An 18,902-nucleotide genomic window follows, 5' to 3' on the forward strand; every position below is an offset into this window, starting at 1 on the left:
TGTTCGGGCCTCCAGGGCCGGGGGTAGCGGGGTGGGGAGATGGAAGGCCCTGATGGAGAGAACCTGCATTTCTGGCCTATCAGAAGATAGGAAGTTTCTAGGAGAAGGTGTCTGGGGCGCTGTTCTAATCCAGCTCTGTGCCCACGGGGTTGGGGATGGGGACGCTCTATGGGGTTTGTCTGAGTTGGATGTCTCCTCTGTGGCCTGTGGCACCAGTCCCTCTCCTGGCCTCCCTCAGCTACCTCTGTGAGCCCTCTCCCCTCACCTAGACAGACCCAGGGACACGGGAGTGATCCTCCCTACGTAGCCCAACGAGTCCCCTCGGAGCCCAGGAGCCTGGCACCCTGTCCAGGTGGGGCAGTTTCAAGACAGGGGATGTCCTTAAATAAAAACCATCTTGAGACTCAGAGCCTTTTGTCAGCTGCCCTTGGCTTTGCTCGCTGAGGCCATAGGAGTAAGGGTGTTTGAGAAAAGAAAAGGAGTGAAAGGAAACAGCCAAAAATCAAAATGAAACTGACCGACACGTACATGTTTGCTGCTGAGACCTGAGGTCTGGGGCGGGTGGGACCTGCTGGCCTACCCACCCCAAGTCCCCTGTGCCCATCCGGTGCCCCTGCCAGCACTGCAGTCCCCTTCTCCCTGTGAGGGGCTCCACCCTGGACTCTAAGATGGACAGACAAAAGGGGATATGGGCCTCTGGGGGGACCTGGGAGAGCCTCCCACCCTGGCCCAGCCCATCCACCCAGGAAAGGCTTCTTCACCAGTCACCACACCGCCCATGGGTCTCCCGGAGTCTGTGCGCCTCCTAGAGGTTGGGTGGGGACAGCACCTCTGAGGGAGCCGTGTGTGTGGGGAGGTGCCTTAGGAAGGATGGGCCGAGGGAAGTGAAGCTGCAGGTTTGAGACCCCTGTCTAAGCAATGCCCCCAAAGGACAGGTTTTCCCTGGAGCAGGGACTGCAGAAATGCAAGGGGACAGACGAGGGAGAGGGGCTGTGAGGGGGCTGAGGAAGGAAGGGCTCTCCAGAGGAGGAAAGGAATCGGTGGGGAGAGGGAGACTCAGGGCGCCAATGACGCCCGGGGGGTAGGGGGGGGGCGGTCCTGATTCTTGAACCTTGTATCCCAACTGCGACCCCTACCACAGTCCACGCCCCCTCCTACCCCCAGACGCCCGCGGGAAGCGGGGCGAAGGCCTGGGTTCCTTTTCAGCTCGTTACCCAACTGGCTGATGCCCCAGTGGTCAGCCTGCTCTGGCCTTCAGTGTACCAAGGTCAGGGGTGCAGACTCCCCTCACCCTGACACTAAGGCCAACTGGGCGAAACCACCCGGCCTTCCTGGCCGCTCTGGTGCGGGCAGGGCCCCGGGGAGCGGGGAGCGGCCGGCCCCCTGGCACTCACTGGCCCCTACCCCGCGGCGACCCGGCGCGACCCCGCTCCGCCCCCGACCCCGCTCGGCGCAGCCCGCGCGGCGCGGGAACCCTCCGCAAAGCCGAGCGTACGTACATCGAGCGGGCTCTGCGCCGAGCCCGGGCGGCCCCCGTGCGATCCGCTCCGCTGCCTGCTGCCGCCGTTCTGCTGGGGCGACCCCCATCCGCTACCGCCGGATGGGGACGGCGACCGGCTCCCGCTGGACCGCTGGCTACCCGTCTTCCGCCCGTCGTCTCGGTGCTTGGGGCTTAGCCTGCATGGGGGGAGCCGGCGTGGGACGCCCGGTCTGCAAGCTCCCGCCCCTCCCTCCTTCCTCCCCCACCCCCTCCCCTGCCCCCTCCCTTCGCCAGGAAACCCTTCCAGGGAGAGAGCAAGTTGCCAGCCCTCACATTGCCTTGGTCCCCAATCACAGTCGGGGGCGCCTTTGGGCAAGGGCAGTACCACGGTCCCAGGTGGCGCTGGGGGTAAAGAACCTGCCCGCCGAAGCTGCAGATGTAAAAGGTGAGGGTTCGATCCCTGGGTGGGGAAGATCCCCTGGAGGAGGCCATGGCAACCCACTCCAGTCTCCTTGCCTGGAGAATCCCATGGACAGAGAAGCCTGGTGGGGATATAGCGAAGCTATAGTCCATGGGGTCACAAAAAGTTGGAGACGACGGAAGCGACCTCGCATGTGCTCAGCACAGCTGTCCTAGTAAATTTACCCACTGAGCTGTTCCTGTCTGTCCACCAGCGCCACTAACCAGCCTTGGGGACTGCAGGCACCCTCTCTCCAGCAGAAAGCGAGCTCGGCCACCCCTGAGAGCCCCCTGGTAGCCTGGCACCTACCTGCTGGGTGATCTGGAATTACTGTAATGGGAGGACAGGGAGGGGCTGTGGGAGCTGCCGCTGCTGTGACGATGGGACCTGCGGCCTGGGGACTCTGTGTGTGGCCTGGGAGAGAAATCGGCTGCCCTCACGTTCTGCCCCATCTCCCTGGGGGATCCCTGTGAAGGCCTGATGGAAGCCCCTGCTTCCATCCCTCATGTAGTTTACCCCTGCCCCCACAGCCCATGGGGGGCACCCCCATACTCTCCCCTCCCATAACCTCCACCTCCAAAGCCTCCCTCTCCTCCCATGGCCCCCATACCTCCCCCCACATAGTCTCCTACAAAAATAACACAAGCCGTGCCCATCCTGGGTACAGAGCTAGTCCATGTGGGTCATTTGTCAGTATTAGGAAAAAGGCGTCCTTCTCTCTAGGCAATCCCAGCCTCCCAGGATCTCACTCGGCCCTCAGCTGGTATTATGACTGCGCTGGGGGCGGAGAGGGGGCACTCTCCGCTTCCTCTCTGGGTCTGAATTTTTCCATCTGGGCAGCAGGGACAAAAATGAGCTATCTTCAAGGGGCCTGATTCTGTGATTCCAGAAGGCCAGGGGGTTTTTTTGAGGGGGATGGGAGTGCGTGCTGAGGGTCTGGAGAGTGGGAGAGGGTACTCACCTTTTCCTCTCTTTGTTCTTTTCTTTTCGTTTGCTCTTGGGGCTTCGAGATCTACAGAAAGCAAAGACTACCATGACAGCACAGCCTGAGCCCGGAGCTGGCCTGGGGAGGGTGGGGCCTGGGGGCCCTGGGCTGTGTCCAGGTGTGGTCCTGAGGTGTGCTCCTCTCTTGGGCTGGTGTGGACCTGCCCACCCCACCCCACTGCTTTGGTCCCTGTTACTCTGCCAGGCCTTCTTCCCTCCTTCTCCTGTAAGTCCTGGCCTGGATCACCTTGCATCTGGGCCCCACTTCTGTTCCCCAGGAGTGCCATAGGAGATGTGACCACGGCCCCAGAAGGAGGGGTGACCTGCCCTTTCCGTCTGACATTGGTCTTGGGAGAGACCCCTCTGATGAGTCGCCATGGTGAGGGTGGCCCCTCCAGACCTCATCTGTGTCCCCTGGGCCTCGGGTTCCCTCAGACGGGGCTCTCTAGGGCAGAGTCCAGGCCTCCTGCCCCTCTGTCTTATGTGGTCCAGGCCTGGTGCTTAGGAAAGAAATGCTTTCCCCTGGGCTTAATGATCTTCCTGCTTTGGGATTACTCTTCTGGCTCCTGTTCCATCTCATCCTGCTGTCTGGGATGAGCCCCTCAGCCCAGCTCCTTCTGCCTTTGACTGAGATGGACCAAGATGGACCAAGAAGCTTCTGCTCAGGCTTCTAAGGTCTTACCCTTTGGTCTCTCAGCCCCACTCTCCTTGATGTCACCAGACTCCTGCTCAATCCCTCTAGCCCTGAACAGATGCCTCCTTCTGACCAGAAACAAGGTGATGCTAAGAAATGCCAGAATGTGTTTCACCTCAGAGCAGAGTGGGTCGGGGGCAGGCCCAGGATTCTAGAGGTTTGGGTTCTAGAACCCAGGCTGCCTGCTTTGGGCCTCAGGCTCCCCATGGGGAGCGGGTCTGGCTCCAGCTCATCTCTAGGTCCTTCCCAGGACTGACGGGAATGGGACAGAGGATCTATGCAAGCTGATGCTGACCACTGAGGGGCAGGAGGGGCCCCCAGTGGCCCAGAAGGACTGGAGCAGGGCAGGGGAGGGGGGAGATGGGAAACCGGGGGATTGGGAGAGCCAGGATTAGGTGGTGGTATTGTTTAGTCGCTCAGTCATGTCCCACTATTTTGTGATCCCGTGGACTATAGCCCACCAGCTCCTTTGTCCATGGAATGTTCTAGGCAAGAAGACTGGAGTGGGTTGCCATTTCCTTCTCCAGGGGATCTTCCCAACCCAGGGATCGAATCCACATCTCTGCATTTCCTGCAATACAGGCAGATTGTTTTACCGCTGAACCACCGGGGAAGCTCTGGGATTAAGGTGTGGCCATGGGCAAATGCTCACTGCTGGAAATGGAACTGAGAACTCTGCCCCTCCTCAGGGGTGCTGGGGGGTGGTGGGTCTGGCTCCAATGCCAACAGTGGGGATGTGACTGCCCCACAGCCTGCTGTCCTCCGCGCTGAGTTTTCTTCCACTTTCCACATGCCTGCCTCTACCTGGGTTCTGGCCTTACGCCTCCTTCTCTGCAATCCGTCCTGAAAAAGTCACTGTCCTGCTGTCGTGCTCAGAGCCCCTTTCTGGCTCCAAGCCCCACAGAGTGGAGGTTTCACATTCTGGCAATTAGGCCTGTTGGGGATTGGCACCGGCCCCCCAGAAACTTCACATGTAGGCACAGCCTGCTTGCCCTATCTCCTACTCACTGAGCCTTTCTACTTCAGGGAGATCCTTTTGCCTGCAGGCCCTTTCTCTGCGAATTTGGGGTCCTTATGTTTCTGTCTTCCCGACTGGCACCTCCACAGATATATCCCTTGGACACTGGATCGATATACTGTGTTGTCTGGACATTCTTGGGACTCCCAAGGCAAGGCTGACTCATGGGGCAAATGAGAGTTGTGATGGCCTTCCTCCTCCCCCAGCGCTCTGTCTGGCTCTGGGGAGGAGTCCCTGGTGTGGGAAGATGAAGCGGACAGGACCCTGGCAACGCTCCTCCCATCGTGGCTTCCTCGGGCCCTGCAGGGCAGCCACTGGCCTCTGTCCATGTCCTCCTGTTTCACCTCCACGGGGCGCCACTCACCTGTGCCGCCTCTTCCTCCGGGACCCAGATTCAGACCTGTAGGGCCACAGAAGGGTTCTCTTGAGCCCACGCACAGCCTTGGTCATGGTGGGGGGCGGTCCCACGGAAGTGAGCGGAGGCCCCTGGGGACAGAGGGTACCTGTCTCGGCGGTGTTTCTTCACACTCTTCTTCTTCTTGCGAAGGGGTGAGGAGCTCCCACAGCTGCGGACATAGTGACAGGCATGGGTGGGTGTGTATAGTGAACTGGGGCCCCGGGATGGGTGGGGGTGGCATGGTGGTGGAGATGGCTGGGAAAGCCCAGGAACCTGGGGCCTTGAAGTTGGAAAGGGGATTCCAGGGCTTCAAGCCAACTGCCATCCTACAGCGAATCAAGGCCCTGAGGGTCCACTAGGTCTCTGAGAGAGGTTGATGGAGCTGCCTGCGTTGTCCCCTCGTCACCTTTCCAGGCTCCTAGGCACTGTGAGCCAGGACTGTTTCAAACCCAAAGGTTAGAGGCTCCAGTGATGGTATTTCTGGCCTATGCGGGGAAGCGCTGGCATGTGGGCTGGTGCCCAGGCCCTGAGGTGCAAGCCTCCAGCCTCTGGGGGATGGCTCTGGACCCTCTCCCACCCAAAGACATCCTCTCCCCGCCCAGCTGGACCCTCCCTGCCCCACCCTCATCACTGACCTGCACTCAGAGTCTAGTCTCCTCTTTTTGCTGAGGGTGGGGCAGAAAGAAGGGGAGACAGACAATTGGATGGGATTAGTGTGGGCTCCAGACATTTGCCATGGCCTTACTTAGGACAGGGGAGAAGGCGCGTGTAGAGATGGGGAGCCATAGGTGACCCCAGCCAAGCCCCTCTTCCCCTGCCGCTGGCACTTGCAGGGTGGAGGGGGGGGGGGGGGGGGGGAGGTGTTGGGGAGGAGTGCAGGACCCCTGCTGAAGGGTGCTGGGGACCAAGAGCAGATGGTCCGAGGTGTGAGGCTGGGTCGTAGGCCTGTGCAGTTCGGGGGTGGCTGGACATTGGGGTGGGGAGGGGGGACTCAGTGGGGGAAAGGGTCTGGTGAAGGGGAGGGGCTCATTGAGGGGCGGGGCCCACAGTGCGGGGTGTCAGAGCCCTGCCTGCCCGGGGATGGGCACCTGGGGCCCCGCGCCCTTCCCGACGCCTCCAGCCCGGGGGGGTGGGGGTGGGGGTGGGTGCGGCTCTCACCGGCTTCTCCGGTGGCCGCCTTTCTTTTTCTTCTTCTTCTTGGGAGGGGGCGACGCGGAACTGCTGGACCAGTGCTTGGTCCTGGGTGAGAAGGGGGGCGGGGTGGGGCGGGGCGGGGGGTGAGGGCAGAGGTGACGGGGGAGGGGCGGCCCCCGCGGCCCCCGCCCCCACCCCCTACCCCCCGCCGCGGCGGGCGCTGACCTGTCCCCCCGGTGTCCGCGATAGCAGGAGGCGGGGCAGTCGCAGTCCACCGGGCCGTCGTCCTCGTCGAAGGGCGCGTACTCCAGGCCCAGCTCGGCGCCCTCGATCAGCCGCGGGGTCTCCGCCACGCTGCCGGCGACAAGGACGCTCAGCACCTGCTGCCCGGCGGCCGCGCCTTCCCGCTGACCGGGGCGGCGAGGTGGGGATGGCCCCGACCCCTCGAAGGTCATGGCGGGGGGGATCTGGGGAACCACACCGGGAGCCTCCCTCACGGGGCGCCAGCCTCAGCGCTGCTCTATTTTGTCCCCATCCTCAACCAACCAACCGTGCCCTATTTTGCAGAAGAGAAAGAGGAGCACCGAGCCCTCCCCCCTCACTTAGCCCCCTCTTCTAGGTTCTCACCCTCTGGGCGCCCCCTCCTCCTCAGTGAGGCCCCTCCCCTCGCTGAGGCCCCTCCCGACACGGATTCTTTGCCCCTCGGTCCCCTTCATTGCGCCTCAGTCCCCCTCATTGAGCCCCCCTGCACCCTTAACCCCAGAGGCCTCGTCCCAAGCCCCTTTCCCCTCCGCAGCACCCCTTTTCCGCCGCCGAGCCCCGCTCTCTCTTTGAGACCCTTCCCCCTCTCTGAGCTCCCCCGTCTCTGATATCTGTCCTTCCTTAATCCCGCGGTCCCCTCGCCCCTTCCCCGCCTCCCCCCGGCCCGGTCCTCCCTCCAGCCCCGCTGCCTCTCTGAAATATTCATAGCCTCTCCTCCTCTCCGCCGCCTCCGGAGGCCTGGCGGCTCTTCTCCCGCTGTCGGGCTGTCATCAATCACTGCCCAGTGGCAGCGGGCGCCGGCCTCGGCACCCTGCCCGCCTCCGGGGCTCCCCATCCATCTTGCCGCGCTCTCCCCTTCACTCCGCAGGGACCGCGGCATCTGGTCCCCGCTCCCGGGCTCAGGAGCCCCCAGCCATCTTCTGCCACCGACGTTTGCTCCCGGAGGGCACTTGGACAAGCGGGTGCTTTGTCCTTAAAGGCTGCTGGGCTTAAGGCAAGGGTGGGAGCTTTGAAGCTGCACATGTGCCCTAATTATGCACTGTCCCTGAGTCGCTGTGTGACCCAGTGCTTGTCACATTCGCTCCCTCTCTGAGCCTCTTTTTTCAACAGGGGAATCCTAATTATCTTATAGGATGGTTATGACAATTCCCTGAAGTCCTGATGTTGTCCAAATTTGTTTTTTTACTGGACACGCCCAGAAACGGACCCTCCAAAGGCCCAGGTCCAGGGTGATGGCCCCACATCTTGCATTTTTCATTCCTGCGCCGGCTCAGACAGCGCCCCTCCCAGATGGAGCCTAGTTTTGCCAGGCTCATCCTTTTCCTGCCCAGAGCAAGGGAGGCCAGGGCTGGGATGGCAGAGCATTAAAGATGTGACATGAGCTTTGGATTCACACAGACAGGTCTGAATCCAGGCATGACCACGCTCACTGAGCCTCTGGGTCCTTATCTATACAACCGGGAAAAGAATAGCCCAGCTTTGAGGAGAGGATTAAGTATGAGTCTGGCTATGAAGCTCCTGACAGGAGGCCTGGCCCGCGACTGTGGTCTTCCGCGCAGTCACCATTGCTAGACAGTTGGACACTCACACACCAACACCTCCTCTTCCAGGGAGAAAAGTGGTTTTGACACATGAAACAGACTGGGCAAGATCACAGCTACAAGGTGAGATTTTCAGGCACAAACTCCAGCAGAGCACCCACTAAGTAGCTCTTTGAAGACTGATTTTTGTATTTAAAAAAAAAAAAGAAAGCAGAATGTAACCCAAATTGGTCGAGGTTAGCTAGCCTTGAGGCTTGTGTCAAGAATGTCATTTGGTGGGCTTCCCTGGTGGTCCATTCTCCCTGCTCCCACTGCAAGGGGCACAGGTTTGATTCCCGGTCAGGGAATCAAGATCCCACATGCCTCACAGTGCGGCAAAAAAAAAAAGAATGTTATTTGGATCCCAAACATGGTCCTGGCCTTGGCAGCCTAGAAGTCACACAGGTGTTACAAGAGGTTTTTCTGGGTGGATGGACGGTCATGTCGTTGCTCTGCTCCCACAGAGCCAAACACCCACACATCCCTTCATTCAAACCTCTCCTCTCTTCTCCACGCTCCTCTTCCTGAAGCCAGGGGCCTCCTACTTCCTGTCCCTGAAATCTCCAACTCCACAGCCTGTCCCAGGGCCCATCATGCCCACACAGCCCTCAGCCACACAAATGCCTGACACATACACCTTCAGTTCAGTTCAGTTCAGTCGCTCAGTCGTGTCCGACTCTTTGTGACCCCACGAATCGCAGCACGCCAGGCCTCCCTGTCTATCACCAACTCCTGGAGTTCACCCAGACTCATGTCCATCGAGTCGGTGATGCCATCCAGCCATCTCATCCTCTGTCGTCCCCTTCTCCTCCTGCCCCCAATCCCTCCCAGCATCAGAGTCTTTTCCAATGAGTCAACTCTTCGCATGAGGTGGCCAAAGTACTGGAGTTTCAGCGTTAGCATCATTCCTTCCAAAGAAATCCCATTTGGCAAAACTTAAGGGCACCACAAACATTGTGTGGGTGAGCTGGTGGGAGGAGGGAACTTCCCTTGATCCCGACAGAAGGCAGGGAATCCTTTCTTGCCTTCTGACATCGAGCTGGGTTAGCCACTAAGTCCAGGCCCTCACTGGGCCCTCCTTATTGCGCTGGCTGCACCCCTAGACACGTCCTTCCTTTCTACCCCTGTGCTGGGGACAGGGCTCCCCACCCCTGCCCCACCCCATCCTCCCTCCCTGAGACCTTATCGTTTGACCTCTCTTACTTTCCAGACCTTTCTAAGAGGCTGACTTGGGATCTTTTATCTGCTGGAAGCATGGAAAGACAGGCATGGGGTCTTCCCTGGTGTTCCAGTGGTTAAGACTCTGTGCTCCTAATGCAGGAGGGCCCAGGTTCAAGCCCTGGTCACAGAACTAGATGCCACATGCTACAGCTAAGAATTTACACGCTGCAGCTAAAAAAAAAAAAAGATCCTGCATGCTGCAATGAAGATTCCATGTGCCGCAACTAAGACCCGATGTAGCCAAATAAATAAAAAAAATTTTAAAGAAATAGACAGGCATAGAGGAGATGCATGTTTGGAGAGACATACAAGGTCTCAGAACCTTCTGGTTAAGACTTGTCCTGGCAGTTCCAGGGATGTAAACAGACTTAGGCTGAGGCCTCTACTGCTGGTTTTGTGTAGCTGGTGCCACCACGTCCACTTTGCAGGCTCTCTCAGGGCTAGAACACTGGGTTCTCCTGTTCTGACCTTCCTGGCTCATAATATAATATATATCACAAATAACACCACTCATGAGAATGTTCTCTAATGTATAAATGGTTCTCCATGGTTCACATTCCACTCAGAACCAATTCCTGATTTAGAGAAATTGTATGATCCCATTTCACAGATGAGAAAATTGAGGCCCCAGAGAGGGAAAGAAATATCTATGGTTTGGGGACCTTTGATTAAGAATGCAAGTTCACCTAAGCAATTGACTTTGAGATTCATGTGCACACAGGCCGGCCCTGGACTCTACTGGCTGGGCTTCCTCACTGTGGACGTTAGCTTAGCCACCACCTGCCTGCTTTGTAGACACAGTTGTGAGTGTCTGCACTGAATTCTAGATCTTTTTAGTGTTTTCTGCTCTTAAGTTCACATTTGTTAGCAAGTTTACTCCTCACTACGTCTGTGGAATAGGCAGGGGAGGCGTTCTTCCCCAGTGACAGAACACACCGAGCCCCACAGAGCTGACCAAAGCAGGCCCAGCCAGAGTCCACTGCAGAGGGACCAAGGGTCAATCGGGGCTGAACCCAGCATCACCCGCGACTCCTGCTGGACCGGTGCTCCCGGGAAGGGCTCTGACCTGGGAAGAGATGCCTGTTACATGCTCTTCCTCCTGACAGCAGTTTCACTAATTAACTAGTTCTGTTTCCCTTTTGCCAGGAGCCTAATGGCCAATTGACAGATGACTGAGTTCACAAAGAGGAGAAGGAGGCTTCCAGGCAAAGGGGCTGCCCTTTCTGCTCACTCAGCCTGCGTGCCAGGCCTACTGGGGCTGGGGGGAGGGGGCAGGGGTGGCAGGAACAGAGATAAATCAGGCCTGGGGCCTCTCCTATAGCTCCTCATAGCATGGGGCAAATATATGAGACTCTTTGCAACGCCATGGACTGTAGCCCACCAGGATATTCTGTCCATGGGATTCACCAGGCAAGAATACTGGAATGGGTTGCCATTCCCTTCTCCAGGGGATCTTCCCGAACCAGGATCGAACCCAGGTCTCCTCCTTTGCAGGTGGATTCTTTATTGTCCGAGCCACCAACCAAACTGCTAACAAACTTGTCTTCTATGTCTTTGACATTTTAGTAGGGTCCTGGGACCCTGCCAAGTCTATTCTCCCCTGCTTCCAGAGCAGGAGTCCTCCTTGGAGGTTTGTGTTTCCACCCAGAGAGCAGGGAGCGTGTCTTTTTCTTCTTCCCTCCCCGCCTCATAGCACTAGTACAGGGTTGGGTGTACAGCACAGACCCTCAAGACATTTCTTCGGACAATGGAACCTTTCTGTGACCTCCTTCCCAACATGTCCTGGTTCTCAAATGCGTTATTCATTCATTCAAGGAAAGAGAAGATTAGGACTACTGGAAAAAGCTTGGTAGTCATCCACTAACAGGAGAGTGTTCCAGCTGGGGATGGATGGGATCCCCAGGAAGAAGAGGGAAGGAGACCTGAGGACCTAGCAGATCCTTGTGGGGAGCCAAGACCTTAGAAGTGGGCAGGAGGAAGGGAGGAGCAGAAAGCCATCAGAGGGGCAGGAAGACAGTCACAAAGGGCTGACTCTTGGAAGCCAGGGAGAGGGAAAGCAGGTTTCCAGAAGGGAAATGGAGTGGTGGCACGTGCCAGGAGAGGCCAGGCCTGCAGAGGTGCCCGGGCCAGGCCAAGCAAGACTCAGACAGCTGCAGCAGGTCACGCGAGTCATGGGGGCAGAAGCCAGATCTCCGTGGCTTAAGGAAGTGGAGACAACGTGTACCACATGCTCTATAGAAATCTGATGGAGAAAAGAGAGAAACGTGTGGGCTGGTGGCTGGAGGAGAAAGCAGGGTTGGGGAAGGACCAGAAGCCGACTAAGAGGAAGGAGCCCAGGGGAGGGTAGAGCAGCAGGTGTGGGCTGGAGGGGCGGTTATCACTGGAAGGGCCCTGAAAAGGTGGCAAAGGTAGGTTCTGGAAGAGGCCTCCTGCCCTCACACTGGATGGAAGGGGAGAGGGTGGCTGTTTTTCCAGAGGAGCCCTGGGGGCATTTGAGGGGGCACGGGTCAGACAGGCAGGACCTGATGGTTTTGGAGGTGGTACGGGCAGCGCGGACAGATCTGGCTGTCTGGAGGTTTGAGAAGGGAAGGAAGGGAGGAGCTCACCCTGGCCTGGGGGCGGGGATGAACCTGCGGGGTGTTTCTGAGTCAGCCACAGCCCCTGCTGAGGGGGTGCTGTGGGCTCTGGGAGGCTCGGGAGACGGTGGTAGTGGTGTGACCTCTTCCCACCTTGTGGGGAGAGAGCAGGCCGGCTGAGCCTGGCTCCCCTAGAGCACCCACAAACCCCCACAAGCCTGAGGCTGGCGTGACTCTGGTTTTTGGTTTTTTTCCCCCTTTTTGGCCATACCATGTGGCATCTGGGATCTTAGTTCCCTGACTGGGGATTGAACCCGTGCCCCCTGCAGTGGATGTGTGGAGTCCTAACCATTGGACCATCAGGGAAAATCACCATCACCAACTCTGCTTCGCGCTCTTGCTCAAGCCAGAGAAGTGAGGCTAAGTGGGGTTAGCAGGGGAACCCCCCCACCCGAAATAGTCTACAATTTCTATAGGCTGGGCTTCCCTGTCTTCGAAGTCCATCTACTTCTGCAATGCTGTTTGCCCTCAAGACAACAGCAAGGAAAAGCATTCAGAAGGCGCTGCTGCTGTTTTACTTTCCTGCCAACAAAGGTGCCCAGGGACTTAGGGTCTCAGCAAGATGCCCACCCTGCCGTCACATCGGGACACTTGCAGGGACAGGCCGGCCCCGCCCTCCTACGGCAGCTGCTCCACTTTATATGGTTTCGAGTGGTTGATGGTTCTCCGAGATGAAGTCTGCCTCCCTGTAACCTCCTTGTTTTATCTGAAGCCCACAGCACCCGGTGCTCCTCCTGTCCTGTGACAGCTGCAGAGACGTCACCCCTACAGAGCCTGTGCTCTCTTTCCTGGATGGGCCTTTGGCCGAGCCAGTGATGGCTTTTGGTGTGCTGGTCATTTCTCTCCAGCATCCGTGTTTACTCTGCAGGCCACTATCTAGGTGATAACAGTTGGGGCGGAGGGACTACTCTATCAGCCAGTAACAACACTGAGGACAGAACACTTCTCTAGTCTCCTGGTTTGCAGCCCAAGATTCCCAGAGATGAGATCTGGGCTCTCTCTCCCACCGCTGGGCCAGACATAGAACCCCAGGCAGCAGGGAGAGGACTTCAGTGATGCCCAGGTGCCCAGCGGCTCTTGCCTAGTGCCCTGGGCCAGGCCAGAGCTTCCGGTGGACAAGACCCGCGCCCTCTCCGCCTCCTCTTCTTTCTTCCCACCTCCAGCCCTGACCACCTGAGTGAGCCCTGGGAAAGGCTGCCCAGGGCTGGCCGCAGGCTGCACCCTCCCCTGCCCTGGGCCTCCCCACCCTGGCAGCACTCACATGTGGCCCCCAGGCCGGTCCTCCCTGGTGAGCATTCCCTCCTTCTCCATCAGCATCTGCCGGAAAGTCCTGACCTTCTGCCGGGTCTCCTCCTCTGAGTACCTGCGGGGCACAGGGAAGGTGAGAGCTGCAGTCTGGGTTCTGGTTTCCTCCCCACCTGCCCCCCCAGCCTCTCCTCCCAGCTCTCAGTCACGTGGGCACTCTCCAGCTTGATAGGACCTGTCCAAGGTCACACCACCAACAAGGTTCTCAGCACTGGGGAAGCTCAAAGCCAACCCATTTTGCACCATACCAGTCAACCAACCAACTAAACCAACAACCAGGCAAACCAACACATAAACTAAAGGGAGTGTTTCCAGAGGTGAGGAGACCTCCTGGGGAGGTCCTCAGCACATCCCCGCCTCTACAAGGTCAAGCTGCCAAGTAGCCAGTCCAGGATCCCAGGGGTAGATCCATGGCTTCCCAGCTTGGGATGGGGTTGTGGGTGGATGTAGTCTGGGCCTTGGATGGAGGCTCCTGACTTCTCTCCTCCGCTCTCCCTCCCTCCCTGAGCCCAGTCTCAGGCTGGGGACCAAAGCCCAGAATCATCTACTCCACAACTTTGTTCCTGCATCCTGGGGTCGCTGTCACCTCTCTCAGACCACCAGTGTGACAGCTGTCCAGGCCTCCCAGCCCATGTCCATGCTGACCCCTGGGGCGTCTGTGCTCACCCAGCCCCTGGCCCTGTGCCCAGCACACACCAGCTGTCAGTGGCTTTTGCTGACTGAGTCTTGTCTCCTAAGTTCCCACCCTCTCCTCCTCCTGGGCCGCCCTGGACAGAAATGATGGTGGCCAAATAGGAACTGGAGTCCCACCTCCTCTCTCATGTGGCTATGAGCTCTCTGTGCACACAGCAAGCCCACCCCCCAAACCCTATCCATGAAAACGGTACATCCTTCCCTGTTAGGGACCCCATCTCTTTTCTCCCTTCTTCCCTCCTCTCCTTCAACAAGCATTTGGGATTGATTCAGCCTTTTTGGAGAGCAATTTCGCAATTCTTTTCAAAAACCTTAAAAAAAAAAAAAAAGGAATACAGCTTTTGATTCATAAATTAACTTCCAGGTTTACTCTGTGGAAATAACCATGGCTGAACACAAAGATGTGACTCATGGGAAGTTTACAGCAGGACGAGTCCTCCTGCCTCCCCAGTCAGGTTAGGTGCTAACATTTGTGTTTCCATAGCAACCTCAGCCTCCTGGTTCCTCCTGGAGGAGTGGTTTCTGGGCTAGTCTTCATCTGTTGACTCTTTTGCATCCTGCACTGGCCTGGGAATTCCCCGAGGACAGGGACCTTGTCTGTCTGAATTGACCTTGTGTCCCCAGCATCTGGCACCTTGCCTGCTACATGGGGCCTCCAAAAATGCTTTTGAATTCTGGCGCGACAGTTTTTGAATCTTAGTGCTCCCACTTTCTAGATCTGTGACCTTGGACAAGTCCACATGCTTCTCTTAGTCTGAGTCTGTACATCTGTGCAATGGGATAGTAACCTGCCTTTCAATATTCTTGTAGGATTAAGGGAGATAATACGTAAAAGCACTTTGCACAGTGCCTAGCACACAGTAGGTGCTCAAGAAATGGTGGTGATTGAGGATTATTTGTCCCAGATCGATGGGGACAGAGGGTCTAATTGTCCCAGGCTCTCTGCCTTTTTCTACCCTAGACCCCTCCCAGGTCAGCAGGGTCCTGGATCCATAATCACCTGAACCTCTCCCCTCTGCTCTCCCAGGAGGCAAAGGCTGAGATGGAGAAGGAGGCTGGTACCCAAACCTTCCATGCCCTGTGGGTGTAGCAGCACCTGCCAACTCAAGGGCATGCAGGAGGCCCGGCTGGCTAATTGTCAAGGGCTCGGACGGGGAAGAGGGTAGGCAGGGCGAGGATGCCTGTCTCAGCACCCCAGCCTCCTGGCTGAGCTGCTTCCCCAGCCAGTCTGGCTCCCTCGCTGCCACTTCCACCATTTGGGAAAAATGCATCAAATTCATTTTTCCTCTGGGGACTTCTTGGGTTGCCCTCTGGGGCTGGGGTGGGGTGAGGGGACAATACATTTTAAAAGAGGTCTCCAGAGTGGAAAATGTCTCCTTCTGCCTGCCTTTGCCCAGATCCAGCATTTCCTAGAAAATCACTTCCTTGGTCATTAAGTTGATCTTCATCACGGCTCTGGGGGGCGGGGGATGTTTGTGGTGGTAGTGGCCCATTTTACAGATGAAGAAATAGAGCAGGGAGAGGGGAGGGCTCAAAGCTCCAAGCCCAGCTCAATGGTCCTCATGAGAAGGGGCATGGTGGGTAGGATGTGGGGAGGGGGATGTTTGGGGCCAAGCCTGGAACATCACCTCCTAGAGGCTGGGGGCTTTGTCCCCGTCTCCTCAGGGACTGTGGGCTGCCCATAGAGACTGCCCAGGAAGATGGCACCAAAGGCAGCATCCATCACCAGTGAATTAGCCACCATCCATCAGTATTAAGAAAGGGATTGCTTTTTAATGGGGCCAAAGAATGTGTGTTTCCATGACTAGCGGGAATATTTGTCAAATGCCTGCAAACCTGGTAAATAAATGCGAATGAACCAGTGTTTCTAGAAACGGATATTAATGACTGGATTTTTAGCAGAGCAAAGATCCCTAGTGTTTGTGGAGCACTTTCTGGGGACTGGAGTAGGGTGCTGGAGCCCTGTACTTGCCTTAGTCCACAGGCTCTTCAGAACAACCCCCTATTTAACAGGCCAGTAGCTATGGCTTGCCCAAGGTCACAGGCCAGAGCTGGAAGCCCCGACTGTTGGGTTCCAGAGTGGCTGTGGCGTCTACCGGCGCGGCAGCCGCTAAGAGATGGCAGAGGGAGAGGGTTAATAACCGGAGAGCTGGCTTTATAGGAGACCCCAGTCTAAGGACCACCTGGAGTGAGGGCTTGGGTGGCGGAAGGGCCCCTGATGGAATATCTGGAGACGACCTGTTGGGTACACCCCAGCGAGGAATGTGCCTTTGATGCCAGGGGATTAGACACGGTCAAGTGCCATCCCCCTTCACCTGAGGCTGCCCCCCTGAGATAATAAGCCTGCCACGGCAGGGGGAGATAGGGGACTTGTGGGGAGGGGGTGCCGTGAGTGAGGGCCCTTAGGAGTTCTCTGAAAGGTTGGGGAGAGGAGGGCTTTCCTATGGGGAAAGTTAGGTGAAGAGGGTGGGGCTTAGGAAGGAGGCAGGGCCCCATGAGGGGGGCGGGGCTTTGTGCGCGGAAGAGGGCGGGGCTTGTGAGGGGAAGTGGGCAGGGCTCTGTGAGGGAGAAGGGGCGGGGCTTGTGTGGGGAAAGGGGTATTTTCCTAGAACGAAGCACGGAAGGCTGGCTCTAATCTGTCCCAGGCGTCTGTTCCCTAGCAACGCCCACCCGCCCACACTCCCTCCACTCCTGGAGTCTCTCAATTCAGCAGGATCTGCAGGTTTAATTAAGGTCTGGGACTCTCTCTGTATAAGGATACTCCACTCCCCATCCTAACCCCCGGGGATCTCATTTCTTTGGTCACATCCACAGCTCATCAAGCCTGTTTTCATTACCAGCTGGAAGTCTCCTTTCTGTCTGTCTCCAACAGCTTTCCACCCATCCATTCCTCTCTGCAGGGATCCTCCCCACCCCGACCTGGTCTCCAGCTGGAGGTGAACACCAAATTCCTGTGCCCTTTTCTTACAAGCCGCCCTGCCTGGCAGCCTTGGCCCTGCCTTCCTAAGGGCCTGTGGTGGCAGTGACAATCTCTGTCTGAGCCTCAGTGTCTTCTGGGCTCCACAGGGACGAGTGAGCCTTGTCTTGGCTGCCTCTTGGGGATGAACAGACAAAGGTGTGGTTTGGAAGGACAGCTGTACACAGGCGGTCTGCTCCCAGGTGGCTCCAGGCACTAATGCACTGGCCCTCCTGATTTCTCAGCTCACTGACAGTGCCAGCCTGTTAGGCAGGCCCTGCTCCCCACTTTGACTCCCTCAACAGCAAGCCCAGTAGTTTCAAAGTACTCAGGCAGATGCAGAAAGGAGCCTTGGGAAATCCAGTTTTCCTTGGAGCGGTAGAGATGGGAATGACTCTGTTCTCTCTTTTTTTTTTTTTTGCCTCCAGTTCCACATATGATGGCTGTCCCGTCTCCACTGGATTTTCAGGGGAGGTCCCTAAATCCTTACTGACTGATGCACAATCCTTCCTTCTCAGCCTGACGAACTCTTACTCATCCTTCAAGGCCCATTCAAATGTCTTCTCTCAGAATCTCCCCTCTGAGCTCCTGAAGCATTTGACCCTTTCCTGTCCTGCTGTCCTCTCTATAATCCTGATTCTAACCTATTTTATGGTGGAGTTGGTGTTAACATGCCTGTTTCCCTTCTGAGATGGGGAAGGAATAGGGGTTGGGAGAGGGGTCTTTGAGGAAGTGACTCCAGTTCGGCTCTGGGGACCAGTGTTGCCCAGCACAGCATCTGGCCCACTTGTGTGCCCCTGGTTCTGAACTGCTGCTGCTGCTGCTAAGTTGCTTCAGTCGTGTGCGACTCTGTGCGACACCATAGACGGCAGCCCATCAGGCTCCACCGTCCCTGGGATTCTCCAGGCAAGAACACTGGAGTGGGTTGCCATTTCCTTCTCCAATGCATGAAAGTGAAAAGTCAAAGTGAAGTTGCTTAGTCGTTCCCGACTCTTAGCAACCCCATGGACTGGAGCCTACCAGGCTCCTCCGTCCATGGGATTTTCCAGGCAAGAGTACTGGAGTGAGGTGCCGTTACCTTCTCCGAACTAGACAGGGTGAAATCTAAGCTTCTGGATGTGGCTGCTGGCTGGAATTCCCTTGCTGAAATCACAGGCACCCTCACACGTAGTAGGAGCCCGCTGTGCGTTCTTGCCTGGCTGCCGCACCTAACTTTAGACCAGGCAGCTCGAACCACCCATTTTACATATGGGAAAACTGAGGCCTCGAGTTGTCATTAACGTTTACATGCCCCTCTCCTACACCAGACTGGATGTTTCCCGAAGGCATGGGCTGTGTCTCCTTGGCTGCTGTGACTCTAAGCCCAGATGAGAACTTTATATAGAGCAGGAGTTCAAGACAGCTTATTGGTAGAATAAAGTAATACATGAATGAAAGTTCAACTGGGCCTGCAATAGCTCAGATTCTGACCTTTCAGGCTCCGGGATCCCAACGCTGGCCCCGCCCTGGCCCCGCCTCGAGTCCCTCCCGGCCCCGCCCACAGCCCCGCCCCGCCCCCTTCCCCGCTCACCCTTGCTCCTCCATCATCTCCTGCAGTTCCATGCACTTGAGCTCCACGCGCCGCTTGCGCTCATGGTCCAGGATCTCGCGGTGCGCGCGCTTCACCAGGCCGGGCTCCGCGGCGCGCAGTTCCTCCTCTGCCCGCGGCCAGGCCCCAGACGAGACGCCCGGCTGCGGGAAACCGTTCGCCGCGTCGGGCGGGGACGGCACGCTGGCCGCCCCGTTATTCACGGTGGATGACATAGTGGCTGCCCCTGGAGCGGCTGGCCTCGGCCCTGCGGGACAGACACAGACACCCGGCGGGATGGTCACTTCTCGGCCACCTTCTAAGCTCTTCTCGGAGCGGGTTAATCCTGGAGATTTAAAGGCCCACTCATGGCTCTAATCCGCTTCCACTCTGGCTGCAGAGCCGGGCGGTGGCAGGTTTGCACCTGTGGGTCACACCTCAGGGCATGAGGGGGCATCGGACACTGGGCTGTCCCCATCGGTAACGTGGGGTGGATTCAAGGCGGACTAGATGGCC

At 57.5% G+C, this 18,902-nt stretch overlaps 1 protein-coding gene across 1 annotated transcript in view; it reads right to left on the minus strand.

Annotated features, from left to right (window-relative positions):
- SRRM3 (serine/arginine repetitive matrix 3) overlaps window positions 1–18,622 on the minus strand; it is a 30,277-nt gene extending 11,655 nt beyond the window's left edge. The window contains exons 1-10 of the mRNA XM_070362515.1: window positions 18,390–18,622; window positions 13,127–13,228; window positions 6,393–6,521; window positions 6,192–6,272; window positions 5,669–5,698; window positions 5,140–5,202; window positions 5,001–5,036; window positions 2,902–2,952; window positions 2,250–2,354; window positions 1,500–1,677 (exon numbers count right to left, since the gene is read on the minus strand). Of these exons, the coding sequence (XP_070218616.1) occupies window positions 1,500–1,677; window positions 2,250–2,354; window positions 2,902–2,952; window positions 5,001–5,036; window positions 5,140–5,202; window positions 5,669–5,698; window positions 6,192–6,272; window positions 6,393–6,521; window positions 13,127–13,228; window positions 18,390–18,622 (1,008 nt within the window). The remainder of the gene's footprint in view (window positions 1–1,499; window positions 1,678–2,249; window positions 2,355–2,901; window positions 2,953–5,000; window positions 5,037–5,139; window positions 5,203–5,668; window positions 5,699–6,191; window positions 6,273–6,392; window positions 6,522–13,126; window positions 13,229–18,389) is intronic.
- Window positions 18,623–18,902: the final 280 nt, after the last annotated feature.

Source organism: Bos mutus, chromosome 25 (genome assembly GCF_027580195.1).
Source record: "Bos mutus isolate GX-2022 chromosome 25, NWIPB_WYAK_1.1, whole genome shotgun sequence".
In the NCBI taxonomy this organism is placed as follows: domain Eukaryota; kingdom Metazoa; phylum Chordata; class Mammalia; order Artiodactyla; family Bovidae; genus Bos; species Bos mutus.